Source organism: Nuphar pumila, chromosome 17 (assembly GCF_984573655.1).
Source record: "Nuphar pumila chromosome 17, dmNupPumi1.hap1.1, whole genome shotgun sequence".
Classification (NCBI taxonomy): Eukaryota; Viridiplantae; Streptophyta; class Magnoliopsida; order Nymphaeales; family Nymphaeaceae; genus Nuphar; species Nuphar pumila.
Window position 1 is genome coordinate 9,147,265 of NC_143265.1, and position 26,816 is coordinate 9,174,080.

At 35.1% G+C, this 26,816-nt stretch overlaps 1 protein-coding gene across 3 annotated transcripts in view; it reads left to right on the top strand.

Moving 5' to 3' along the window:
• LOC149811576 (signal peptide peptidase-like 2) overlaps window positions 1-26,816 on the top strand; it is a 96,592-nt gene that overhangs the window by 38,992 nt on the left and 30,784 nt on the right. For all 3 annotated transcript variants that reach the window (XR_016428511.1, XR_016428512.1, XM_089993113.1), the window contains exons 6-11: window positions 1,066-1,236; window positions 16,054-16,088; window positions 16,168-16,324; window positions 16,786-16,839; window positions 16,931-17,023; window positions 21,104-21,246. Coding sequence is in view for 1 of the 3 variants with exons in the window: in XM_089993113.1 (XP_089849239.1) it covers window positions 1,066-1,236; window positions 16,054-16,088; window positions 16,168-16,324; window positions 16,786-16,839; window positions 16,931-17,023; window positions 21,104-21,246 (653 nt within the window). In the remaining 2 variants the exon portion in view is untranslated. The remainder of the gene's footprint in view (window positions 1-1,065; window positions 1,237-16,053; window positions 16,089-16,167; window positions 16,325-16,785; window positions 16,840-16,930; window positions 17,024-21,103; window positions 21,247-26,816) is intronic.

Consider the following 26,816-nt stretch of genomic DNA (forward strand, 5'->3'; position numbering starts at 1 on the left):
GAAATCTCCAAGAGTAAGCACGGAAGCACACACATACACAAGAGGCCACTAATGGGCCAAATAAACCACAAAAGTGGTCAAACCAGAGTTATCAACTTTACGTGTCGTGGAGCATATGACATCATCTAAACCTTTGGATTAGATTCAATCCAATAGTGCATATTTAATTTTCAGTGGTACTTTATAAACGATAATTATGAAGCAACTCTTAAATTATTAAATTAATAGACAATAATTTATGAGGGGTTGTATTTTAAAATTAAACCATTGGGTTAAATCTAGTCGAATGGATATAAATTATACTCAAACTAAATCATACTTGCTCATTGTAAAGTTGATTGGACTTAGCTTAATTTTGAAGCTCTCAAATGGAATTGCTTGACTCCCCCAAGTTATTGAATTTGTGATTGATTTTTGTGTGTGCCTTGGTTGCCCAAAGCTTCTAAAGACTTTGAAAATTCACTATGAAAGCACAAAACCATGCCACATCTTTCACGTTTCTGAAACATTATGGGGAAGCTTGCTTCCTCCAGCATGACTCAAAAAAGTGTACTTCAGAAGAAACTTTTTTCTTTTTAACTTTTCTAATTGTAAAACCTATATATGATGGGTACTTTGGGCAAAAGACTTAAACATCCATTTGAGTAAAAATACTGGTATTATCTTTTTTTCTATTGTTACTTCCTACTCACTTCCATTATGGCTTCTTACTCGCTCCTTATTCTCCCTAAATTTTCCATGCATTAAGGCATATTTTAAGCACTCAATTCAAGTTTTGTGCATTGCTACTCACTCCAGCTTTTTGCTCTAGCAATTAGTATTTTTTACGCCAAAAGTTCCCATTTTGAGCTATCGAGGTAATCTAGGTATACGAGACAGTAAGAATTGATCAGTTTATCCCATCTCATTTGTGTGTTTGTGATACCAAGTGAATGCCATTCAATGCTATGTTCTCTGTTTATCCTATGAAGTGTGCAAGTTTTGTGTCATTTGCTCTTTGTTTGTACAAGTCTTTTATTTTCTTTAATCTCATATGCTAAGTATGCTTGGACTTTTTTTTTCCAGGAAAGCAATAATTCCTTAGCAAATGACTCTGAGGAGGTTCTTGATATCAATGTAAAGGGAGCTGTCATTTTCATAATAATGGCATCTGTTTTTTTGATGGCATTATTCTTTTTTATGTCTTCCTGGTTTATTTGGCTGCTTATTGTTTTGTTCTGCATAGGCGGGACTCAGGTATGTGCCTTTTCCTTTTGAATCTTGAATGCATGCATATTTGCACAAGTAATGGAACATGAGCCTTATGAATCTTGAATGCATGTATATTTGCAAAAGTAATGGAACATGAGTTGAGTGTAGTGATTCATCCTTGTAGTGGAGCATGTTTTTATCACCTGTAAATCCATTTGTTCTTGATGTTTTTTTCTCCCCCCTTTTGTGTTAGACCTATTGTTTTTTATGTTGTATCTTCTGACATTAAATTTTCCACTCATGATTGGTTTTATGTTTAAATACTGTTGGGCTATTTTACATTTCAACCATAACATTTATATCAGATAATAATTTCTAATAATTTTAGGTATATGCTGATTCAACAGAGGTTTTGCACAAGAAAAGAAGAGAATAGAGAAATAGGGCTGGCCTTTAGAATCACGTTTCTCAATGTGGAAATCTATGATGTTCTTTCTATTATATATTAACCAATGGTGATAAATTGCAACAACCCCATGCATAATACATGATCTGCATAACTAACAGAGGCAATAAAAGAACACAAAATTTTAATAAAAATACAGCAATACATGTGAAAATGTAATAGTAGTGGACCCGTGTTTGAATCATATTAGATATGAATTAATCTAGAGTCTAGACCCAAGTGACGTCCCAATCACATCTCAATAGCCTTCCTCAAGTTGTACGTGGTCTTTACCATGAATAACTTGTTCTTCAGATACCAAAATCTCTGCACTATTAGGCCCTTTGTAAATAAATATTCTATCTGCCACAAATCTTGCTTCCAGTTCTCCATCTTCAATTTTCTACCTGATGAAATATTGGTCGATCTCTATATGCTTCATCCTACCATGCTGAATGAGATTTACTGATATTCTGATTGTGCTTTGATTATCACAAAACAATATCGACCTTGTCACTTTTTCTCCTAACTCAGTCAAAAGAAACCTGATCCAAGTTAATTCTAAAATGTATTACTTTTCTTTATTATTATTTGTATTCTTTTTCAAATTTTAATGTTGTTGCTGACTAGGGTATAAATATAAAAATCACTTTAACACGAGACATTGTTACTAATATGTTGCTTATAATTAGGAAAGTCCTCTTCATGAATTACTGCCTTCATATCTATGTCACAGGGACTCGGCATAGGGGCTGCCACACCCACGTCGATGCGACACAACGCTACTGCCGCACTCGATGCTGTCAATGTGACCCTGGTTGCGATTCACCCGCACCCAGGGTTATTTTTGTCCAAAATAGTTACACTAAAGAAATTAAATTATTTAAAGTTTTTTCATACAAAGCTTTGAAAGTTTGAAAAGTTGTGCATTAAATGCTTTGAGCCACATACATTCTTTTACTGTTTTTAAAAGGTTTTGTCATAAAAAGTTGAGCCATTACATTCTTTTATACTTTTTATAGAGTCCTGTCATAAATGCATTAATAAAAAAAGTGAAAACTGCATTGGAATGAATTTCTATATTAAATGGAGAGAACCGAGTAGGTCAGATTCTATATTAAATGAACTTTTGTATTAAATGGGGAGAACCGAGCAGGTCAAACTTTGTATTAAATGCATTAATAAAAAAAGTGAAAAGTGCATTGGAATGGACTTTTGTATTAAATGTATATAAATCCAAATCTGATTAAGCAATACTCAATTAAAAATTTGATTAAGCAATACTTCTAAATTTTTTATTGTTTTTGGTGAAAAACATATTTTTTTATTCAGAGCTTTTTTTTATGGATAAGTTTTATATATACATATATATATATATATATATATATATATATATATATATATATATATATATATATATATATATATATACCCTCCCGTACCCCCGCACCCAAGTTTTTTTAAAATGCCGCATCGCCGCACCCACACCCACACCTATGTGACATAGCTTTATATAAATGTGCATGTAGGGACAAAAAGCTGCAATCTTATCCAAATAGAAGAGAGTATAAATAATAAGAACACTCCTTGTTGATGCAATTTTTCTTAAAAGTATTTTTAAATGATATTTTTCAATGAAAATCATCTTTGTAAACCATACACCAAATTATAAATACCGGCTCACACTGGTGGTGAAGTTCGGGTCGAATATAAGGAAATGGGTCAAAACATTGTACTCCAAACAAAACACATCTTTATTGACTTGAAAATAAATAATTGCGCAATTCAGCTATTACAAATGTTCGAGCAAAAAAAAAATGAATACAACCCAAAATAAATAATTGGCCTAATGCACTACTAAAAAAATAACAAGTCTTCATCTGCTCGCGAACTAACTCCTGTTGTCCTCGTGTGTAGGGATGTGCCTCCATATGTCAACCTCAGCCCACCCTCCACCTAAACTCAATTAAGCTCACGACATCACCTATAAAACACGAAACAAACACAAAAATAAATAAGAAAAACTAGACTATCTAATCTAGCTACAGTTAGTCCCAATAAAGCAAATAATTGAAATAAACCTAATTATGACAAGTGGCCGCAACTAAATCTAAGGAAAGAAACAACTTTAACTAGGAAAAGACTAAAACATGATTTTGCCAAAAACCAATTTTGAACATGTAGAACATGGTTTTATGAAAATTGCTCAAAACCAGGTTTTTATCATCAAACTTGGTTGGATCTTTTGCAAAACCGTTAACCTAGCATGCTGACCACTAACTAACCTGCTAACCTAATATAAAAATTAGTAAAGCTACTGATCGACCACTAAACCTAACCAAAAATTAACACAAAACCAGGTCTGGCCGATTGTTTGTGGCTGACTAGGCCTGGCCGGCAGGTTGGGTTCGGCCGACTGGCTGCCCTAGCTGCCGGTTTTCAAAAACAAGTTTTAACAAAAATAAAAACTAATTGTAATGCTAAAATAAATGCAAAAACAGATGCAAACCCGTGACCCTCAACTAAATGTATGCAATGCAATATGCAACAAAGAAGAAAAACAGAATCCCTAATCTATATGCACCTAAACTAAAGAAGAGGTAGGAAAGAGCGTACCTTTCGGCACCTCCCAGGAGCTTGGGGAAAAAGAGAGCGGTCTATACCTGTTCACGTATGTGGCTGCCTTCCTTTTGAGTCGAAATCCACAAGGTTCACCATTCCCTCGATCGCGCATCGCCTTCTTTGCCGATCAACGGATATGGGAGAAGTGTGCGAGAGAAAAGAAGATACCGGTTAGGAAGAAAGAAGGGTTCAACCAGCATCATGACAGCATTTAGGCTGGAGAGGAGGCTCTGATGGCGCAACAATCAAGGTAGGGCATGGCGGCACCTTGGGTAAGAAAGGGAAAAGAGGAAGGAGGGGGCAGCAATTCCAAGGAGTTAAAGACGCTCTCTCACACGTCCCAATGAAGCTTAAATAGGCTATTCTAGGGTTAGATGGATAGTTTTGTAAAATTATTAAAGAAAGGCTTGTTTTTTCAAAATTTACAAAACACTTCAACTCAATAACTATTTTTTAAAACAATGTTAGAACTTACACTAATTCTAAAGAGTGGTTGACGCCTCACTTGGGGTGTTTAGGTATTCTAGGCCCTCTTAAAATGGATCAAATCTCAAAATTTGGATTTTGACTGGTACTTACCTCAGGATTTGATCCAAGTACCTTCAAACTGCTCTGGAAAGCTCATCTTAACTCCGTTTTTCACAAAATTCGAACCAGAGCTTTCCTACTAGAAAACACACTTAAAAAAACTAAACATGAGCATTTAAACATTAAATATGCACAAGATCATGCATAAGAATGTATAAAAATATGAGTAAAATATGCATGATCACTTGTGTTGGCAGAAACAAAAAGAAAAGAATTATTAACATAAAAAAAGAATGACAAAAAAAAAACTAGAACCAACGAGAGAGAGACCTGAGTATCGCCCCCCCTCATATTTAGGGTCAAATGGGGGACTTTGACCCCCAATTGACTGAGATGCATGCCACAGACCGAGGCACGCCTCATAGCCCCAGAGGCGCATGCCTCGGGAGCTTTACACTTTTTAAGTGCGCCAAGCATGCTTGTTGCACCTTGAGGCTTGCTTTCGCTAACATTGTTATATATATATGTATACATATATAAATATGTATATATATTGTGTATAAAATATCTTGTAATTTTTCATTTGTTTAATTTTCTGTTTAGTTTTTTATTTTTTGGTCAACACATAGTTGACTAGCCGTTGGAGCTTGTCCAATGACTAGATTTCTAGCTGTTGGACTAGATCCAACGGCTAAGAGGTCTCCCTCTTGGCTTGTATAAATATGGGTGAAACCCCTTTTTGGATGTATGCTTTTTGGCATACTTGTGTGGATCAATAAAATAATAGTTTTCATATTTGAGCCTTGCTTGTGTGTGCTCTTTGTGGTTTTTTTGAGTGTGCCCATAGTGGCCTCTTTTGCGTTTGGTTTTTAGTGGATATTTTGTTCGTGCTTGAAGGCTCTTGTTTCTTCACAAGGATAAGGCCACCGTCTTGGGTTCTATCTACATCAACACCTAAGAAATACTTTAACTTTTTGAGATCCTTCATCTGAAATTTCATACAAAGAGCTTGACTTCTTTAATATGCTCTTCAGAATTCCCTGTCACTAACGTAAATGAGAAAGAGAGTAATTCTTCCTTTCTTCTTATAAATAAAAGAGAATGGTCAAGTGGAGACTTCTGAAAGTCATGTGTTTGAATCTCCAATGAAAAACTCTCAAACTAAGACCTAGAGGCTTGTTTCAAACCACATATCACTCTCTTCAATTTACTTCAGATTCAACACCATATACCATGGGCTGCTACATATATATACTTCTTTTTTAATGTTACCATGCATGAATGCATTCTTTACATCTAACTGATTTAGAAGCCAACTGTAATCATCTGCAAGGGACAAAATCAATCTAATAGTCCATACTCTTGAGTATAACCTTTTACCACAAGCCTAACTTTGTATCTTTCTATTGAGCCATCGGGTTTATACTTTATCATGGACCCGAGTCAGACTCACATTGGTTTTGAATAGAGTTGTCAGTCGAGGAAGTGAGAGCCGGAAACAATTCGGGAAGCGAGACACTTTCAAAATTTTAGGAAGCAGGAAGCGTAGGACGACTTAGAAGCGAACTAAGAATCGTCTCTGAAGCGACCTAGGAAGTGAGGGGTAAGCGAAAAAATAAAAATACAAAAAAAATGAAAAAAGGGAAAGTCTGCTTTGTTAAAATGTATTCTTCAATCATTGTAATTATATATATATATATATATATATATATATATATATATATATATATATATATATATAAAGGATGATGCATATACATATATGGTATATATGTATATGTATCTTCCTAATTATATATATATATAAGATATATATTTCTCTATTATTAACCATAGGGGTAGTTTAGTCATTTCACTTATTTTTACGCACATTCCATTTGGAATATGATTGTAATTTTCTTTTTATTTTTTATTTTTCCTTTTTCCTTTTTGTGGTTTGCGCCACCTAGGGAGGCTCCCCAAAAGAGTCGTTGGAGGAGCCCCCAACGGTCACAAATGAGACCGTTGGGGGCTCCCAACGACTCCTTTGGGAGCTCTCTATGTGGCTCCTCTCTTGTATTATAAATAGGGGTCTCCCTCTTGTAATTCGATATTCTTGAAGGAGCTTTAGCTCCATTGTAAAAGGTTTTTTATCCTATTTTTCATAATAAATAGATATTCTTTTAGCCTTTTGGCTTAACCCCTTTGTGGGTTTAGCACTTTATGTGCTTTTGGTTGCCTCTTAGTGGGTTTGTGTATTTGCACCTTTAGTGTACATTTATGGGTTCATTATCGTACCCGTTGTTTTCTAACATGGTATCAAAGCAAGGTTACGATCGGGTTGTCTTTTGGTGCATCAGAAAGCATGTCACTCAAGAAATGGTGAAGTATTAATTGTTCTTCTCTTTTTTTGAAGTTATTTGGTACGTATTCCTTTTCTTAAAGTATTATGCATTATGAAACTATTGTTCTTGTATATATTTTGTATATTTAGTGTTTATGATAGTTGAATCCTTTCTTTTCACATTTCACATTTCACGTGTTCGCATTTTTTAAAATATCTCCTTTTAAATTTGGTAAACTTGTTTGTTTTTCAAATATATGATTGCTAAAAAATGGGTCGTATATTATATTTTTAAATATGATGTCAATCCTACTTGAACTCGTATGGCTTTAGGTGTTTTCTATTATGTTGACTTCAAGTATTAAAAGCTTGAAGTTCATATTTTTCATGTCTTTGTGCATATGTATCCGTGCCTTTCTGCACTTGTGAGAGTTCTCCTTGTGCCCTTTTGCACACTTCTTAGCATTGTATTTATACACGAATGTTTTTTAGAGATTTTTATATAAATAAGCATACAGGGTTGTGATAAAAATCTTTTGTATGTGTAATAAGTTCTTAAAGAAAGTTTGGATGAGATTGAAATTTTTTTGTATATGAAGGATTGTGATAATTCACATACTTCTCTACGCATTCATCGATTACCCATCACATATAATAGTAATTTATGTTTTTCAAAATTGTCTTCAATTATGTGAGATTTATGATTTTTTACATAATTGTTTCATGATTGACCTATAAGTTAACTTCTAAAATTATATATGTTTTCTTGCTAAATTAATGATCTTTGCTTAAAAAGCTCTTGACTCTCATATGAAGCCTAATTTGTTTTGAGGTCCTTTCTTGTTTATGGATTTTAGTGCATTTTTTGTGAAAAATTGATATAATTCTTGTATGAGAATTTTTCATATCTAAATCTTTGTTGTTCACTTTTTTATAAATCCTAAGTAGTTCTTGTTAATGATAACTATTTGTGAGAACTCCTAAAGGTCTTTCAATGTTTTTGGTTTATTTATACAACAACAAACAACAACAACTACGCCTTCATCCTAAAACAATTGGGGTCAGCGATATGAACCAAAAAAGAAATTCATTTTGGGTCTTCCACATGAATCCTTTTCCTCCAATCATTTCTATCCAATGCCATGTCCTCGGTGAGGTTCAAAGCATTCATATCCTTTCCTATCATCTCCATCCAAGTCTTCCTAGGCCTACCCCGACCTCTTTTAACTAATATATTTTCCCATTTCTCCAACCTTCTAACTGGAGCATCATTAGGCCTTCGCCGAATATGTCCAAACCACCGTAAACGATTCTCTCGCATCTTATTTCAATGGGTGCAACACCTACCTTCTTACGTATCTCCTCGTTCCGAATCTTATCTTTTATTGTATTTCCACACATCCATCTAAGCATCCGCATCTCAGCTACACTCATTTTTTGAATATGATGTCTCTTGGCAGCCCAACATTCCGTACCATATAGTAAAGCGGGTCTAATAGTCGTCCTATAAAACTTTCCCTTCAACCGCAATGGCATTCTACGATCGCACAGCACTCCAGTAGCACTTTTCCATTTCATCCACCCAACCTTTATCCTATGATTTACATCTCCATCAATTTCTCCATACTTTTGAATGATGGATCCCAAATATTTGAAATAATCATTCACCGGTATATCTTGCTCACCAAGCTTCACTACACTCCCATCACTACTTCGTTGCTTACTAAACCGACATTCCATATATTCAGTCTTACTCTTACTCAACTTAAAACCTCTAGCTTCCAATGTCTGTCTCCATAATTCTAACTTAGCATTAACCTCAGCTCTAGACTCATCAATCAAAACAATATCATCAGCAAACAACATACACCACGGTACATTTTCTTGAATTGATCTCGTAAGCTCATCCATCACTATCGCAAATAGGAAAGGGCTTAAAGCAGATCCTTGATGTAACCCAACCGTTATCGGAAAATTGGTTGTCACTCATCCACAAGTACGGACATTGGTTACTACTCCTTCATACATATCTTTAATTATACTAATGTACTTGAGAGAAACACCTTTCTTCATCATTGTCCACCAGAGAACGTCCCTAGGTACTCTATTGTATGCCTTCTCTAAATCAATAAAAACCATATGCAAATCTTTGTTCCTCTCTCTATATCTTTCAATAAGTTGTCTAAGGAGATGTATAGCTTCCATAGTTGATCTTCCAGGCATAAAACCAAATTGATTCTCCGATATCATGACAACCTTCCTCAACCTAGACTCAATCACCCTCTCCCAAAGTTTCATAGTATGACTCATGAGTTTTATACCACGATAGTTTGTGCAATCTTGTATATCACCCTTATTCTTATATAAAGGCACCAAAGTACTCTTCCTCCACTCATTAGGCATCTTATTTGTTCGCCAAATCAAGTTAAAAAGATTTGTCAACCATTCTAAACCTTTCTCTCCCAAGCATTTCCAAGCCTCGATAGGTATACCATCTAAGCCAACTGCCCTTCTTGATTTCATTTTCTTCAAAGCCTCTGCAATTTCTTTCTTTTGAATCTTGCGCATGAAGTCACGATTTATCTCATGAAAAGGAATGGAGAAGTCTCCAAGATCTTGAGCATGACTATCATTAAATAGCTTATCAAAATAATCTTTCCATCTCTCCTTAATCTCCTTATCTTTGACTAAAACCCTTTGCGTTTCATCTTTGATACATCTAACCATACCCAAATCCTTCGATTTTCTATCTCTCATCTTTGCAAGCCTATAAATATCCTTCTCGCCTTCTTTGGTATCCAACTTGTCATAAACCTCCTTATATACCTTAGCCCTCGCGTTTCGAACAATTTTTTTAGCTTCCTTCTTTGCTAACATATACTTCTCCAAATTCTCTTTATCACGACTCTTAGATTTCTATAACACTCTCTTTTAAACTTAATAGCTAATTTGACATCCTCGTTCCACCATGATGTATCCTTCCCTAGTGGTGCACCGCCTTTAGACTCACCCAATACCTCCTTAGCCACTTTTCTCATGCCACCCGCTATCTTATTCCACATTGATTCTGAATCCTCCTCGAGACACCAATCAACTTCCTTAACTACCTGCTCTACAAACATTCCTTGTTTAGCTCCTTTCAGTGCCCACCACTTAATTCTAGGATCTATCCTATGTCTATCCCTTTTGCGGCATTGTCTAATTCTAAGATCTAAAATTAAAACTCTATGTTGTGTAGCTACACTTTCTCCCGGTATAACCTTACAATCGATGCAACAACTCCTATCTCTCTTTCTAAGTAGGAAAAAATCTACCTGACTCGTATTAACCCCACTTTTAAATGTTACTAGGTGAGACTCCCTCTTCCTAAACCAAGTGTTTGCTAAGATCATATCATAGGACAAACAAAAATCTAAAATCCTTTCTCCACTTTCATTTCTTTCTCCTATACCATAGCCTCCATGGATACTCTCAAATCCATCCCTACTAATGCCTACATGTCCATTAAGGTCACCGCCGATGAAAAGCTTTTCTCCATAAGATATCCCTTGTACTACTCCATCTAAATCTTCCCAAAATTGATGCTTAATGGAATCATCTAAACCTACTTGAGGTGCATAAACACTAATAATATTAATAATATCCGTACCTAATACTAATTTAATAAGTAAAATTCTATCACCCTTCCTACGGACCTCAACTACATTATCTATAAACTGACGACTCATAATAATCCCTACTCCATTCCTATTCCTATTTATTCCTGTATACCAAATCTTATATCCCAAGGTTCTATCACTTTTGTTTTCTCACCTACCCATTTGGTCGCTTGAAGACATAAAATATCAATCTTTCTCCTACACATAACATCTACTAACTCTACCAACTTACCAGTTAAAGACCCTATGTTCCAAGTGGCTAACCTAATTTTATGGTCTTGGACTAACTTCTTTACCCCCACCCGTCCAACAAAGTGAGGGAACCCTTGCCTATTTGACACCACACCCGGGCGCCGGTGTGACGCGTCGCTTCTGGGCGACGACCTAGCAACCCTTGCCCATTTATCACTGCCTCCGGGCCTAGAGAGTACAACGCGTTGCTCAGTTGGGAACGCCCCAACGAAATTCTCATATTGGTTCATTTTCATAGGGTATGACAAAGTTTTTATGCTGGCTGTCACAGGCCTACCGCAACCCTCCTCCTTTATCCGGGCTTGGGACCGGCAGTGTATAACTAAACAGTTATACACAGGCGGAGTTTTTGGTTTATTTAAAGAATTTTGAATTTTTTTTTGTGATAAATATGTTGTATGAACCATTGTGTTCATTAAGAAAGATCTTTTAAAAGAACTTCCCACACTATATAGAATCTTAATATGCATAGTGTGTCTATTGCATCTTTTTGTATAAAAGATTTCATTAGTTTTGATTTTCTTCTAATGATGCAACTTTATAATTCACATAAGGTTTCAAAACCTCTTGATTGTATCTCTTCTTTTAAAGGATGTCTACGTTGGCCATAATATAGTCTCATTTGTCTTAAATTGCATTTGTTAAGCATATAGTTGCATAATTAAAGCTTGAGAGTCTCAATCATTGCTTTTTTATGAAGTGCATGCCTTAAGTGCATGCTTGCTCACGTTTGTGTATTTTACGTATTTTGTGCACATTTGTTTCTCAAGTATTTGCGCTTGTATGCATTCCTTCTTTTCTATGAAATAGATGCCTTAGTGCATGTTTGCTATGTTTATGCCTTTGTGCGTATTTGTTCAAGTGTTGTGTGAGTGCCTTTGTGCACATCTTTTGTAAAGCTTTTGTGCTTGCATGTGTATTGTCTCTTCGTAGACATTTTTACATTGTGAAGCTTTTGTGCACATTTTTTTTTGTGAAGTGTAATGGACTTGGATATTGACTCTTTTGTTTAATCATTATAAGACATTGTAATATGTTTCCACATATCTCATTAAGGAATATTAAAACTTGTATGGGATTTAATCCCAATTTTATAAATTTTCAAGTACTTTTGAATATTCTTTCTTTGGGTATTGTGTTAAAGCTCTCTTTGTGAACTGTTATGGTTCTTGTGATTTCTTTATTAAGAACTTGGTTTTCTTCTCTTGATTATCCCAAGAATTTCTTTATGTCATTATGTTTTTGAAAGAGTATTTTTGCCTTTTATGACACTTATTTTGTCCATCACAAGTTGTTATATGATGCATCAATCCTTTTTGGCCTTGTTATTATTATATTAGAGATGTTTATCGATGTGAGTTATGAGCACCTCGTGTTATGTCATTTTAGATTGTCAACTTGTAGTTTGACTCTAAAATGACTTATTTTGAGATATCTAATTATGAGTGTGTCACTCATTTGTTTTTTTTGGCCGTTGTTTTTATGAATGTTTTTAATTATGTATGCCTGTGATAGATGTCTAAAGTTTGAAACCTTAGTGTTTCAAGGTATATTGAGAAATTGATGTTCTTTAATTGTATTTTCATTACAAGCTTTATTGCCTCAAGTGTCTTCTTCTTTTATGCCCCTTATCTAAGTGTCATTATATGTAGACAAGACATATTGTTCACACCTTTGTGTGTGTTTTTAGCCCTTTGTTGACTTTGTTCTCTTGGTCTAGTAGCTCAACACACTTGTCTTAAGTGTCATTGTATGTAGACAAGGCACGTTGATTCACACCATTGCGTATGATTTTAGTCCATGTTGGTATTTGTGTCCTTGTTCTAGTCGCTAAGCGATGTGCCCATGGTTGACTTCTTTCACTCATTTCAAGTGTCATTTTATGTAGACAAGAGATGTATTGTCACACCTTCGTGTGTGTTTTAGCCCATGGTTGGCTTGATACTCTTGTTTTAGTAGGTAAACATGCTTGTTTTTTAGTGTTATTTTATGTAGACAAGAGATGTTTTTAGTCCATGTTAGCATTTATTCTCTTGTTCTAGTCGCTGATACACTCATTTTAAGTATTATTACATGTAGACAAGAGGTGTTTTACATACACCTTTGTGTGTGTCTTTGGCTTTTAATGACATTATGATTATGTTCTTGTTCTAGTAGCTTATACACTTGATTTATGGGTTTTGGAGGACTAATGAGGTGGTTGCTTGTAGTGGATAAGCTATTGTTGATATTTACAAAATTGCATATTTATGGGAATTTGAAATTTGGTTTTGATATGAGTTTTTCTAACTCATTCTTTTTATAGCATAATTGCTACGTGCACATGTTGTTCAAATCAAAGAATATATTTTGATTGTTTTGTCTCATAAGTAGACTTAAAACTTTTGAACTCTTGTGTTTTATACACTCTCTTTTATCACATGCTCTTGAGCATTTCCTTTGTGAAATCGCCTTCAAGAAAATTGCTCAAATCAATAACACTTGTTTTCCTATCTTGTAAGCTCAAGTAATATTACTTGATTAAAGTATGATTTAAGCATGCTCATTAATGATTATTTTAAGTGTTGATTCAATATGCATATGCTCATAATGTCTTTTTAAGCTCTCACTTGATTAAAATTCATATATTTTCTTATGAGTTGGCTCTTTGAAGGCTCTTTATGTTGACCCTTCATGAATTATTTCAATATTCTTTATTATGGCTTCTTGGTTGTTCGTCATTGAATTGTATGAATGCATTAAACATTCTTATTATACATTTTCGCATACACTTTAAAATTTTCTCATTACTTTTTAAGTATATGATTTTGAAAGTTGGTCTTCTAAAATCATGTTGCATGCATAAATAATTATCTTGTCCTGACGAATCCTGTGTTTTAAATAAAATAGTTATGCTTTCATTATGCATAGAATATCTTTTTGCACCATTGTTTCTTGGATGATTCATCTTGTTTGGAATATTCCACTTGATTAAAGTGCAAAGATATCTTTTACTTGGACCTTTTCTTGGTTTGTTCCACATGATTGTTAAGATGAGATGAAAAGAAGTACCTTGGATAAATAATGAAAGGTTCTCACCATTAAAGACAATTGGAGGAAGACATTTGCAAATTTCAATGACATCCTTACTGAAGACTCTTGGAGCCTTGAGTTTCTTCCTCTTATATTCTTCAATCTTTTCGTTCCCCCACGCAAAGTTTGAGGGGAGGTGTTAAAATGTATTCTTCAATCATTGTAATTATATATATATTTTATATATATAAAGGATGATACATATACATATATGGTGTATATGTATATGTATCTTCCTAATTATATATATAAAATATATATTTCTCTATTATTAGCTGTAGGGGTAGTTTAGTCATTTCACTTATTTTTATGCATATTTTATTTGGAATATGATTGTAATTTTTTTTTATTTTTTATTTTTCCTTTTTTATTTTTGTGGTTTGCGCCACCTAGGGAGGCTCCCCAAAAGCTTTAGCTCCATTGTAAAAGGGTTTTTACCATGGTTGCCAGTTGAGGAAGCGGGAGCGGGAAGCGATACGGGAAGCGGGAGCGGGAAGCGAGGCACTTTCAAAATTTTAGGAAGCGGGGAAGCGTGGGACCACTTAGGACCGATTCGGGAAGCGCCTCGGAAGCGACCTAGGAAGCGTCTCGGAAGCGACCTAGGAAGCGTCTCGGAAGCGAGGGGGAAGCGAAAAAATAAAAATAAAAAATTAAAAAACACAAAAAATTGAAAAAACAGGAGAAGCGAGGGGGAAGCGAGGGGGAAACGTTGGGGAAGCGAGGGGGAAGCGTGGGGGAAGCGTGATGGGAAGCGTGCTTCCCATTAAAGGGAAGCGCGTCCCCCATTAAAGGGAAGCGCGCTTCCCAAAAAAGGGGGACGCTTCCCCCCACGCTTCGGAAGCGCGACGTTTCGCGCTTCCGAAGCGCGCTTCCCCTTTTAGCTAGGCGCTTCCGGTAACCCTGGTTTTTATCTTATTTTTCATAATAAAGAGATATTCTTTTAGCCTTTTGGCTTAACCCCTTTGTGGGTTTATGGGTTTAACACTTTATGTGCTTTTGGTTGCCCCTTAGTAGGTTTGTGTATTGCACCTTTAGTGTGCATTTATGGGTTCATTATCGAACCCGTTGTTTTCTAACATGTTTCTCCTAAATGGGAAGCACACTTCCTAATTTTTTTTTGTGCTTCCCAGTGTGTTTCGAAAGCTCAAACGTTTTGCGCTTCCGAAATGTGCTTCGCGGGAGCGCGCTTCCCCACTCCCTATGGTGCTTTCGGTAACTCTGGTTTTGAATCAATCCTGACCCAAGTGACGTCCCAATCACATCTCAATAATTTATTCAGTAAATGGTCACAATGTATTCATTTTACTGAGATCCTCATGCGACTCTGTTGTGACCTAATCTATGTTAACATGTGGGACGGTATTTCGTAATCAAGACGACCATCATTAATGGCATAAACTATACCTTTCTTGAGGGGAAATTCAAGTACCTTAACCCCATCTTAAGAAGGAAAAAAAAAGGTTTATTGGCCACTGAACTGAGTAATGGCAAGATGCATTTATGCTCGGTGGTAGAATCAACTGCAGGTTCACCAAGAACGGTTGTGCACTTAAGCCAGAAAATTATAAAATAAAAGGCTGCTAAAAAATGGACATGTATAGAAGTGAATCAATAACTGGTTGGAAGACATGAAGTATGAAGGGATAGAGCAGAGGTACCCATATCAGCTCTAGCTTTAGCCTTCAGCGTTTATAGAGATTGCCTATGATCAAAGTTTCTAGTGATAGAAGCCCTGTCCTTTGTGCCTCGATAAATCTCTGATAACATCCTCTCTTATTTTATTAGTTGTAAGAGGTATTATATTCTGAGAAGAAAAAGTTGATATTAGAAAAGATTTGTGTAGTGTCAGATGCATTGCTAATTGGTGATGATTGCATATGGTTCCTCATTTTACACTTCTTTCAACATAGATTCCTACTGGCACTTGCAATGTCTAAGATTTGTTTCTTTTTCCTTTTTAGGGAATGCATACATGCCTTGTCGCAATAATTTCAAGGTACATCATGAGTCTGTGATCTATTTTATACAGTCAGTGCTTTTTCCTGACATTGTTGCTTTTCAATTACTTTCATCAGGATATTTGGAGGGTGTTGCCGGAAGACAGTTACTCTTCCTCTATTTGGTGAAGTTCTGGTTTTATCTATTGTTGTTTTACCATTTTGTGCAGCATTTGCTATATCCTGGGCGGCAAACCAACATGCATCTTATGCCTGGATTGGACAAGACGTTCTAGTAAGCTTTCCTTTATTTTAATTTTTTTCCTGGTCTAGTTGAACTTCACTGTTTTATCAAACACAAGGCTGTAAATGCTGCACTAATCCCAAAATCAGCAAAGAGTGAATTCAACCAAATCAGATAAAGTTGGGAACAAAATTTGAAAAATTAGTCTTGTTTTTTAATTCTAAAAGAAAATGGTTCTCTAATATGAAAGAAATGAAGTCTTCTACTTTTTTTTCTTTTTTTGATGATAAAACAGTCCTAGAGATCTGAATCGTTGTGCTTTGATTTTGGGTCTAGCCTGGTAGGTGTTTGAGTTTGCAATTACTCACCAAATACACGCATCATACTTGGCCTATCCAATTCTTTTCTATGTTATATAAGATCTATATTGTTGTCATGTAAGTTAATTATGCCTAGATGGTTACAAATCTCATCCACATTTTTCTAATATTGGTAAAATTACTTGATGGCAGGGTATTTCTGTGATGATAAGTGTTCTACAAGTGGCCCGTTTGCCAAACATTAAGGTAAAATTGTTTTCTATGATATATACATTTTTTATTTTATTTTTCTGTTTGTTATCGTTTTGGTTTCACATGTATTAGATATTTTTTCCAGGTCGCTTCAGTACTTTTATGCTGTGCTTTCACCTATGATATTTTCTGGGTCTTCATATCACCACTTCTGTTCCATCAAAGTGTAATGATTGCGGTAAGTCTTACCTCTTTTTTCATTGCTCTTTCACTCACTTCCTCTTTGTCCTGTTGCCCAAATGTCTTCATGGACATGAATGATAGTCAAGGGTTTGAGTGGCTGTACTTCTTTATTTTCATCTAAACAATTATGCTTTTAGACCAGTACGCATAAGATGTAAAGAAGGTATTGATTTTTTTAAAAATCTGGTGTATAGTCAGTTTGGATCAAGTTGTTCGGACAGCGTGAAAATTTTATCTGATAATAAAAATTTGGGATTATATTTCCCTCTGAAAACAAAAACACTTGGTGATAAGAGGATTTGAGATATTATGAAAATGCATATTTAGAAGCAACTATGGATCAGACAACTGACTGATCCAATTTGATCTTGAACTTCATCTTCTCATTCTTTTTCTCCAGGTTGTCCTTTCGTTTGACAGAAGCATGTCAAAAATATTGTCGGTGTCTATTTTAGTGCCAAAAATTCATTATGACCAATGTTGTAAGTATTATACTGTATCGTGCGATACATATTGTAACTATGGCCTAACTCGATACGATACACACTGGCCTAACTCGATACGATACACACTCGTGTCGCAATACGAGTGTGTATCGTATCAGTATCGGCTGTATCGTTTGATACATGTCTGGCGCACTTTAAAAGGACCAAAACTCGAGTTTTTTAGTTTTGGGTTTTAAAGACCTCTCTAGGGACAATTCTCTCATTTGTGTAGAGGCCTTTAAAGGAGAACCCACACACCCTAAGAGGTGTGAGAGCGATGTGGGTGCCGATTCGTGCACAAGGGAGGTAGATGATGAAGAGCCCATGTATATTGTAGACGATGTGGATATCAAAGGAGGATGAAAAGAAGAAGATAATGATGATTATGATAGTGATGTTTGAGGTTATATTTTCAAAAAACTTGGTTATTTAACACTTAAGTGTTCATAAACTTGGTTATTTTGTTTTTGTTTTTGTTTATATAATATGAAAATATGAGTCTTGTGGCATGTTCTTAATTGCAAGACATTTAATATTTTGCATTGTTCTTGTGAGATATGCATGCAATATTATCTATATTAGTTGACGTTTGATGATGTCTTATTCGTATGTAGCTCATAGAGACATAAATGCTTCATATGTAATTTTATGGTTGTATTTTGTGAAATTCATCATTGTTCCATGTGTTATGATTTTTTTTAGAATTTTTGTTATTTTTTCTGTTTTTTCTTTATTTTTTTGAATTTTTATTAAAAAAATATGTTTTTTTTATGATACGCTACACCACGATACACTACTTACAACCTTAATGTGTGGTGGCTTATATTGTGCAGGAAGTGGTTTCATTTCCCTGCCCTGCTTTTTCTGTTAACTTGATGTCTTTGGATCATTGCACTAATTGTTGTTTCATTCTTTCATTTATAAAGGAAGCTCCTTTCCGTGATGGCCTTCTCTTCATTATATATTTGTTTCCAATTCTGAAGGAATCTCACTTTCCACAATTATCCTTCAAATGTTTTTTGAAACAGTAAGCAATGATATTTAATTTCACTACCTGTTAAAGTTTTTCAACTTTTTGTATAGATGCCTTGTCTGCAATTGCAATTGGAAACTTCATCCTTTTAACACAGACATGCACACATGCTAGAATTAGGGTTGCAAACGGGTCGGATTCAGGAAGCCAAATTTGCAAAATTTGGCTGTCCCGGATCCGAACCAATCCTACTTCCCAGTGTATTTTTGGATCCAAGATCCTATCCATTTGCAAGTTTGCAACCTTAGTTAGAATACATCAAGCATAGTGAATGCCAGCTAACTTTAGCGACTCTTTTTTCCCCTAACAAAATTTAAAATATGGCCCTTACGCTAACTGTTGCCACCACGGGCACTCTTATAAAAGGTAAAAGCACATTATCAGTTGTGCTTCAAGTGCTTTTTTAATGTGTATTATTTATAAATTTATTAAGGCTCTGTTTTGGAACTGGTAGCTGGGATGGGAATTCATACATTTGGAAAAAATATGGTCAAACTACCTTGGTGGTGGCTGTTTGGGAGAATGACGTTGAGGAGGTAGCTTATGCATTTGGGAAAGGCTGTGAGACTGTCTTCCCCTTGTATTTGCACTAAAAATTGGATTTGGTAATTACCACCTCCTAGAGGTGGTAGCTGCCAAATCCAGGAATTGGCAGCTGCCACTTTTCCAAATGCATGAACCCCTCCTACTACCAGTTCCCATATAGAGCCTAACAATGCTCTAGTAGTGACAATTAATTTTGGGAGTGATCATGCTACTTTATGTCCTGTTTGAGAAAAAGAAATGTGGGATACTTGTTAATGTCCTATATACATGGAGTTAACATCTATAAGCTAAGGATCCCAGACTTCAGTTTTTATAATGTGTGCTTTTGGAATCTTGCCAGTTTCTTTTTTTCTTTTGAGTAAAAAAAATGGACATGCCTTTGACTTTCAAGTTTATGCAAAGCAACATTTTGCCCTGTAAAATATCTTGTTTTGTTGAGATTAACTATGATCTGCTCAGAGCAATAGATATTTCTTATGGGTTTCCAAATCATAAGTATACGAGGAATGGTTGATTTTGGTTAAGTCAGCTGAATAAATAAATTGTTATGATTTGATTAAAAACTAAGATTTATAGATAACTGGTCAAGGGTTTGTCTGCTTCATATCAAAATGGAACATGCATTATTTTCACATTTACCTCTTATCATGAATATCAGTACAAACAATTCAATCTACTGGTCATGCTTTCAGGATCTCAACTTTGCTTGTTGACAAGTTTTACAGCAGTGTAATGCATATTCTATCTTGTTTCATTGTATAAGTTTTCTTCAATACTACTAAATAATAGTGGTAAAACACATGATTTGGGAATTGAGAACCATTTCTCTCAAAAAAGAAAAAGGGAAAGACCTTGAAGCAACCAGATCGTATTCAATGGCTAATCTTCCTGATGGTTTAATTTCCAGCATCAGGTTGCTAGACCATGGAGAGTTCTGATTGTGATTCAGTTGGCTTGGTCTTCTTCCTTGTCATCATCAAGTCTAATTTGGTAGATGAACTCTGTAGTTGAGGGCTTAGTACTTGGGGTGATAAATTGTCTGAGATACATGATGCTTAAGGTTTCCTATATGTTTCTTGTAATATATAAAAATATGTTTCTTAATGCATTCAATTTTTTTTCTTTTGTTTATCTTTTTTAATTTTTTATATTATCTTGTTTATATGTTTTAATAAATATGATATATGTAGGTCAATTTCAACATGGTAGTATGATTAAATCATATGCCAAATGTTATGTGTCTTTGACTTTCAATGCTAAATACTACAATCCAAAAAGTTTTATGTTAAGATATATGTGGCATTTCCCTATGTTGTATTTGTCTTGTATATACCAAAAGTACACTTAGTGTATTTTAGGCATTTTCTTTCTTTCTTTTGATGTGTATTCTTGTACATTTAATTTGAGTTGTATTCATGGTATACTTTAGGTATGTTTTTCATGTATTTTAAGATAGTATACTCTAGGTATACCTATTAGTTTAGTAAGTATACTTATGGTATACTTTAGGTTAGATAAGTTTTTAGTCATTATTAAAATGACTAAATATTTTATATTTTGTTTTTTAGTCATTTTTTGAATAACCAAAGTAACAGTTAGCCGTTAGGATTTGCTTTAATGGGTAGTTTGAATAGTCAAACTAGCTATTAGGATTTGTTCTAACTGCTAGTTTGACTAGTCAAACTAACCGTCATGTCTTCCTCTATATATTGCTCATCATTTTGTTGTATATGTGAGAGAGGATGGATGTATATAGTGTGTGTGTGTGTGTGTTATAGTGAGGTTGACTTGTATATTTGTGTGAATATTTGTCATTAATAAAATATTTTATTTTTATGTCTTGTTTTTGCTCATGGCTATGTAGGGTTTATTGTATCTAGCCAAATGCATTATGAGAATGCATTTAGATTTCATGTATGTTTAATAAAATTGTTATTCTTTTTTATTTCTTGTGTCTCGGATTCCATGACATTTTTATAGTTGCTAAATATTCTTCCTTGTCATTGCATAGGTTGCACGAGGTGATAAGAACAGTGGTGAAAGTATTCCTATGCTATTGAGAATTCCTCGATTTTTTGATCCATGGGGTGGTGATAATATGATTGGCTTCGGAGACATCCTCCTACCTGGTCTTCTTGTTTCATTTGCTTTCAGGTACAACTTCATTTTACTGTGCATTAGGATGACAGAAGTTTACAGTTTCCTTAAGTAATCCTTGTGTTGTCTGGTACATTGGTTTTTTTTTGAAGTGTGCTGTTTAGACTTGCAAAAGATAGTAATCCCAATGCAGAGCTAAGTTTGTTAGGGCTAGTTCTCCGTTTGTCATGCAGCTTGTGTTGCTGCTTCATCTGTTTTATGATGAAAAATGTTTTGTTAAATATGAAGTTGATGCGTGGAGTTAGACAACATATTAGATGAGAATTGATGTCTGTAATACCCTATGCATACCATTAACATGGGACTTAACTAATAAAATATATTAAAATACTATGAAACACATACTTGGAAAAGCAGGTCCACACTCGAACTCAAGGCAACACCATTTATTCAAAATCTGAACATACAAATTAGAGGCAACATACATATTTATAGGTGATCATAATTTAATTTAATCTTGCATGCTCATGGAAGTGTGTGTTCTTATTCTTCTGTGCAAAAATTCTTACAATAAATCTTATATTTCTTGCTACCTATTATCAGCTGTAACCTTTCTTGGGTCTCGAAAATTGAAAACATTCTTTTGAAATGCCAAGTCATAACAAAAGTTCATAACCTGTGGTCACAACTCAGCACTGGCTCATGCTACTAGCACAACCCAACCTATAATCTGTTTGAATCATGACTTATATTTTAGAACTATACTCATAATTGGTCTGTCATATCTGAATCTCTTTCTTGAATATTAAGGGACTAACATTGTGTATCTCAAACCCTAATTCAGAAACATGATAATCCATTTTGCATGTGGAATTTGCATGCTGCAATCTTGTAACTGTTGATACATAAGCCAACTTTGATAGATAAGTGTTACATCTAGCAAGATGTGTATGGTGTTTGAACAAAAAATATTGAGTTGAACTTCTAAAAAATGTCCCATGTTATGGGCATAACCTTATTGGTTGTCGTTGAAATATAAGGGTTTATCGAAAGAGAAGAGCTATGGTTATAAAAGCACTGGTATCTGAAAAAGCAAACGATGTCGTTCTAAACTGTGTGAATGAGAGAGTGCCCTCTTATATTTGGGTCGACTTCTCTAAAGGGTTACAAAAGAAAAGTAACATAAAGAACTATTTTACAAGTTTACCCCTTACCTATAAGACTATGTAGAAAAGAACAAAACGAAAACAAAAGCTAAATTACATATATGTTTTGACACTCCCCTTCAAACTTGGAGTGATGTAAATGTGAAGATGCCTTGGGAATAGGTTTCTTGTACAAGCAATAAACAGGAGAGAGAGAGAGGAAAGAGAGAAGATGAAATCCCAATTGACGTCTTACCCATTGTGGGTGATGTTTCTGTATTTATATTATGGTGTGTGAGAAAATACAAGAATACCCTTAACTGGATTGGGTATTTACAATATGTTGCATTTGAAGGGATCCAGATCCAAATCCAGATCCAAAATCATATTCTTAATATGCCCCCTCAAACTGGATATGTTGAAAAACCATAAACAATTTGGATTTTAAATGCCAATATCGATTCACTGGAAGTGCCTTGATAAACAAGTCTGCCACTTGATCTTCTCTCCAAATAAATATAGGATGGATCTCCTTGGATTCAACTTTTTCTTTGATAAAGTGTTGATCTATCTCCACATGTTTTATTTTCCCATGCTGAACTAGATTAGTGGAGATGGAAATGGCACTGCGGTTGTCACAATATACTAAGGAGCTGAAAATGTGTTGGTATAAACTGCATTGTATGTATTTAATCTAGATAATTTCAGCGGTGAAAGCTGCCATAGCCCGATATTCAGCCTTGGTGCTAGATCAAGCAACGATTTTCTGTTTCATGCTTGCCCAAGAGACGAGATGAGAACCTAAAAAAACACCATAACCCGTAACAAATCTTCGTGTCATTGAATTATGAGCTCAATCAACATCCAAATACTCAATTACTTTGACAGAATAATGAGTATTCACATAAACTGGTTTCATATAAACAAGTCCATTAGAAAGATTACCTTTGATATACCGGAGAATTCGTTTCACTGCTTCCATGTGTTTCGTTTGAGGCCAATACATATACTGAGATACCCGAGTTACAATAAAAATTAAATCTGGTCTAGTGAATAACATCCCCTTACGTTGCAAAATATCATGAGCATACTTATGCTAAGAAAGAATAAGACGATCTAGCTGATGGTCCACTTGTACTCCAAGAAAGAATTGAAAAGATCCAAAGTCTTTCACGTGGAACTTCCCATGCAATAATGACTTTAATTGATTAATTATTTCATCACTATTTTCTGTAACAATGATGTCATCAACATAGACTAGGAGAATAGTGACGTCAGACTGTACCTTCTGCATGAATAAAGAATAGTCACAATGACTTCTCTCAAAACCAAGAGTTCTTACAACAATACTAAAAGTGTCAAACCATGCTCGATAAGACTGTTTAAGGCCATAAATAGCCTTTTTCAATCTTAGCACAAAGGTGTTTTGATCTCATTCTAAATATTCAGGCAAATGCTCCATATAAACTTCTTCACACAAGTCCCCGTACAAGAATACATTTTTGACATTTAGCTGAAATAGACTCCATCCATGCAACACAGCTAATAATAGAACAATCCAGATTGTTCCCATTTTGACCACAAGATTGAAGGTTTCATCAAAGTCCAAGATGCGTAACTCTTAGCTACAAGCTTGACTTTAAATCGTTCAATGTTGCCATCAAATTTTTGTTTGATCTTATATACCTAACGACATCCAACAACATTCTTGTTTGTTGGTCTGGAAACGACCTCCCATGTATATCATTCATGGAGTGCAATGATTTCATCATTCATTGCTTCTATCCAACAAGAATCTTTACTTGCCTCAGCAAAAGATCTAGGTTCTTGAACATGTTCAAGAGCTGCAACATATGTTTAAAAATCTATAGAGAAGAACTCCTAACTTATTCATCTAGATGGTGGATTTCTTGTTCAAGTAGTCATACGAATAGGAGCATCGGCTGAAGTTCCCGTGGCTGAACTATCGTGAATTTGAGATTGAACTGCAGCCAAAACACTAGCATTTAAAGGTGCCTCTGCTAGATGATTAAAATATGTTTCTGTGGGCTGTTGCAGCTGATCTAACATAGGAGTAATGTCAGCTACACTTTGCTGCACAAGTACCACATCTTGTGGCTGCAATGTGTTGGCATTGTTGGCTGCTGTTTTAAGATATACAGTTGGCTGTTGTACCTATTTTCTTTTAGTGTAAACCTGACCAAATGACGGAAACTGGTCTGCCATTAGTTTGTGAGAAGTAGGTACAACAACTGTGTTGGACGAAGGTGGCACAATAACATCACAATTTCCTGAACTTGATACTACATGAGGGGAAGGCCAAAACAACCACAAAAGATTGGGATTAGATAATTTCTACTGGCTGCCATATATATCTTCATGGAAAACATCATGCAGTGAGATGACAACTTTATTAAAAGCATGATCAAAACAACGATAACCCATAAATTCATCATCATAGCCAATGAACTGACAAACCGTTGCCTTGGGAAACAATTTGTTTCTCATGGAACTATCAATGTGAACAAAACATTGACAACCGTAAGCAGAGTAGATAAAGGCATTCTGTTTATTAATTTAAGTATTGTATGAAAGGCTTTTGTCCACAAACCATCTTTTAAATTCGCATCATAATCATGGTTAAAGTTGTTTCAAGCGACTATAATCATCTATAAAGGTCAAATAATATTTAGATTTTGAGAGAGACACAATAGAGGAAGGACCCCGCACATCAGAATAAATGAGTTTAAAAGAAAATTAAGTCCTTTTGTTAGATCTTGAAAAATGAAGTTCATGACTCTTACAAATATGATAACTGACACAAGAAGAAACATTTTTTTAACATCAATGAGACATTTATTACACAGACTATCAAGAAAACTGGAATTGTAATGCCTTAATCTACAATGCTAAATATTGACAGTATGACTAGCAATGAATTTTGAAGAGGTGGACAAAGCAGAACTAGCTAAAATCATGCAAATGATTTTGAGGCTTCATCAAGTAGATACAGATTCCCGCATTTTCTTCTCTCAACAAGCATCTGATTCATGTGAATGCTCTTCACAGAAACAAAAGACAGAGAAAAGCATACAAGAATTAGTATCAGGACATAACTGAAAAACAAAAATTAGATTTTTTTGAAGATTAAGAACCAGAAAAACGTTCGATAAAGGAAGATGACCCCTACTAGTAGGGATAGTGGCACTGCCCACATGAGTGATGCACTGATGTTTTTCATCTACAGTAATCACACGTCCATTCCCATGATAAAGTTCAAAATGAAAGAGTTTACCTGAATATTCAATGACATGATTTGCTACTCCGGAATCAATGAACCAGCTTGGGTGAGACCCTAATGAATGAGATACCCCAGTATGCGCTGCTCAAAGGTTGCCTGTAAGATTATGAGGTTGCTGAATATTCATTTGCCCAAAATCAACATTGACCGCTTCCATGTCATAAGAAGGCATAACCGATGGAACTTCTGCAATGGAAGGACTCTGTATAAAATTAGTTGGAATACGCGATTGTGAGCCAACCATGAGTTGCCTGGTTGCGGCCAATGAAGGAAAATAAGATAAAATAGACACCGTAGGTGGTCTATATGTGGGAACATACCTCTAATAATAGTTAGAGGCAATGTGACATTTCTTTCCACACATTTGGCATGCAACATTCAAATTATTTTGGGAAGGTGTAGGTAAAATGCTTGTACCTTAACCACTACCAAAATTACGTCTACACCCCCGATTTCTTCCTCTAGATATAGAGAAGCCGATATATCCTCAGGCAACAACCATCACCTCATGATTTACCTCATCCTTTTGAGGCGTAGAAGATAAATCGAACATGGCCTCATGCTCCAACAACATTGTATACAGTCAATCAAAGGTTGGACGTAGAACTATGCTAGTATACACCGTGATGAACATGTATTCTGCTCCAAGTCCTTGAACATTTTTCGTACATATGTCTTCATCTGACAAAGGAGAGTCAATGGCAGCCAACTGATCTACAATCATCTTGATTTTGTTGAGGTAATCCTCAACAGAGAAGTCACCTCTATTTATGTAAATTCTGCCTTCAGTTGATATACCTTTGGAGTAAAAATCTCTTCATACCAACGATGCAAAACATCCCACAACTCCTTTGTAGGAATGCCAGAGGGAATGTGAGGTATTACCTCACGAGAAAGAGTAGTTGTAATGAATGCAACAATTGTTTGGTCACTATTCTTCTAATCATTGAAATCTGAATTTTGGATTTGAGATTTCACCATCTTCTCTGAACTTCCTTTCTGCATTGAAGATGTTTGAAAAACAAATTCCAAAGGTATAGGGATCGGCCCATCAAGGTGTCCCATTAAGTCATGACAGAATAAGAAAGGAATGATTTGCTTCTTCCAGGTAATAGAGTTGGAAGAATCGAGTTTTTTGGTAACAAGATTGCTGAGGAGTGAGGAAGGAAACATTAAGGACT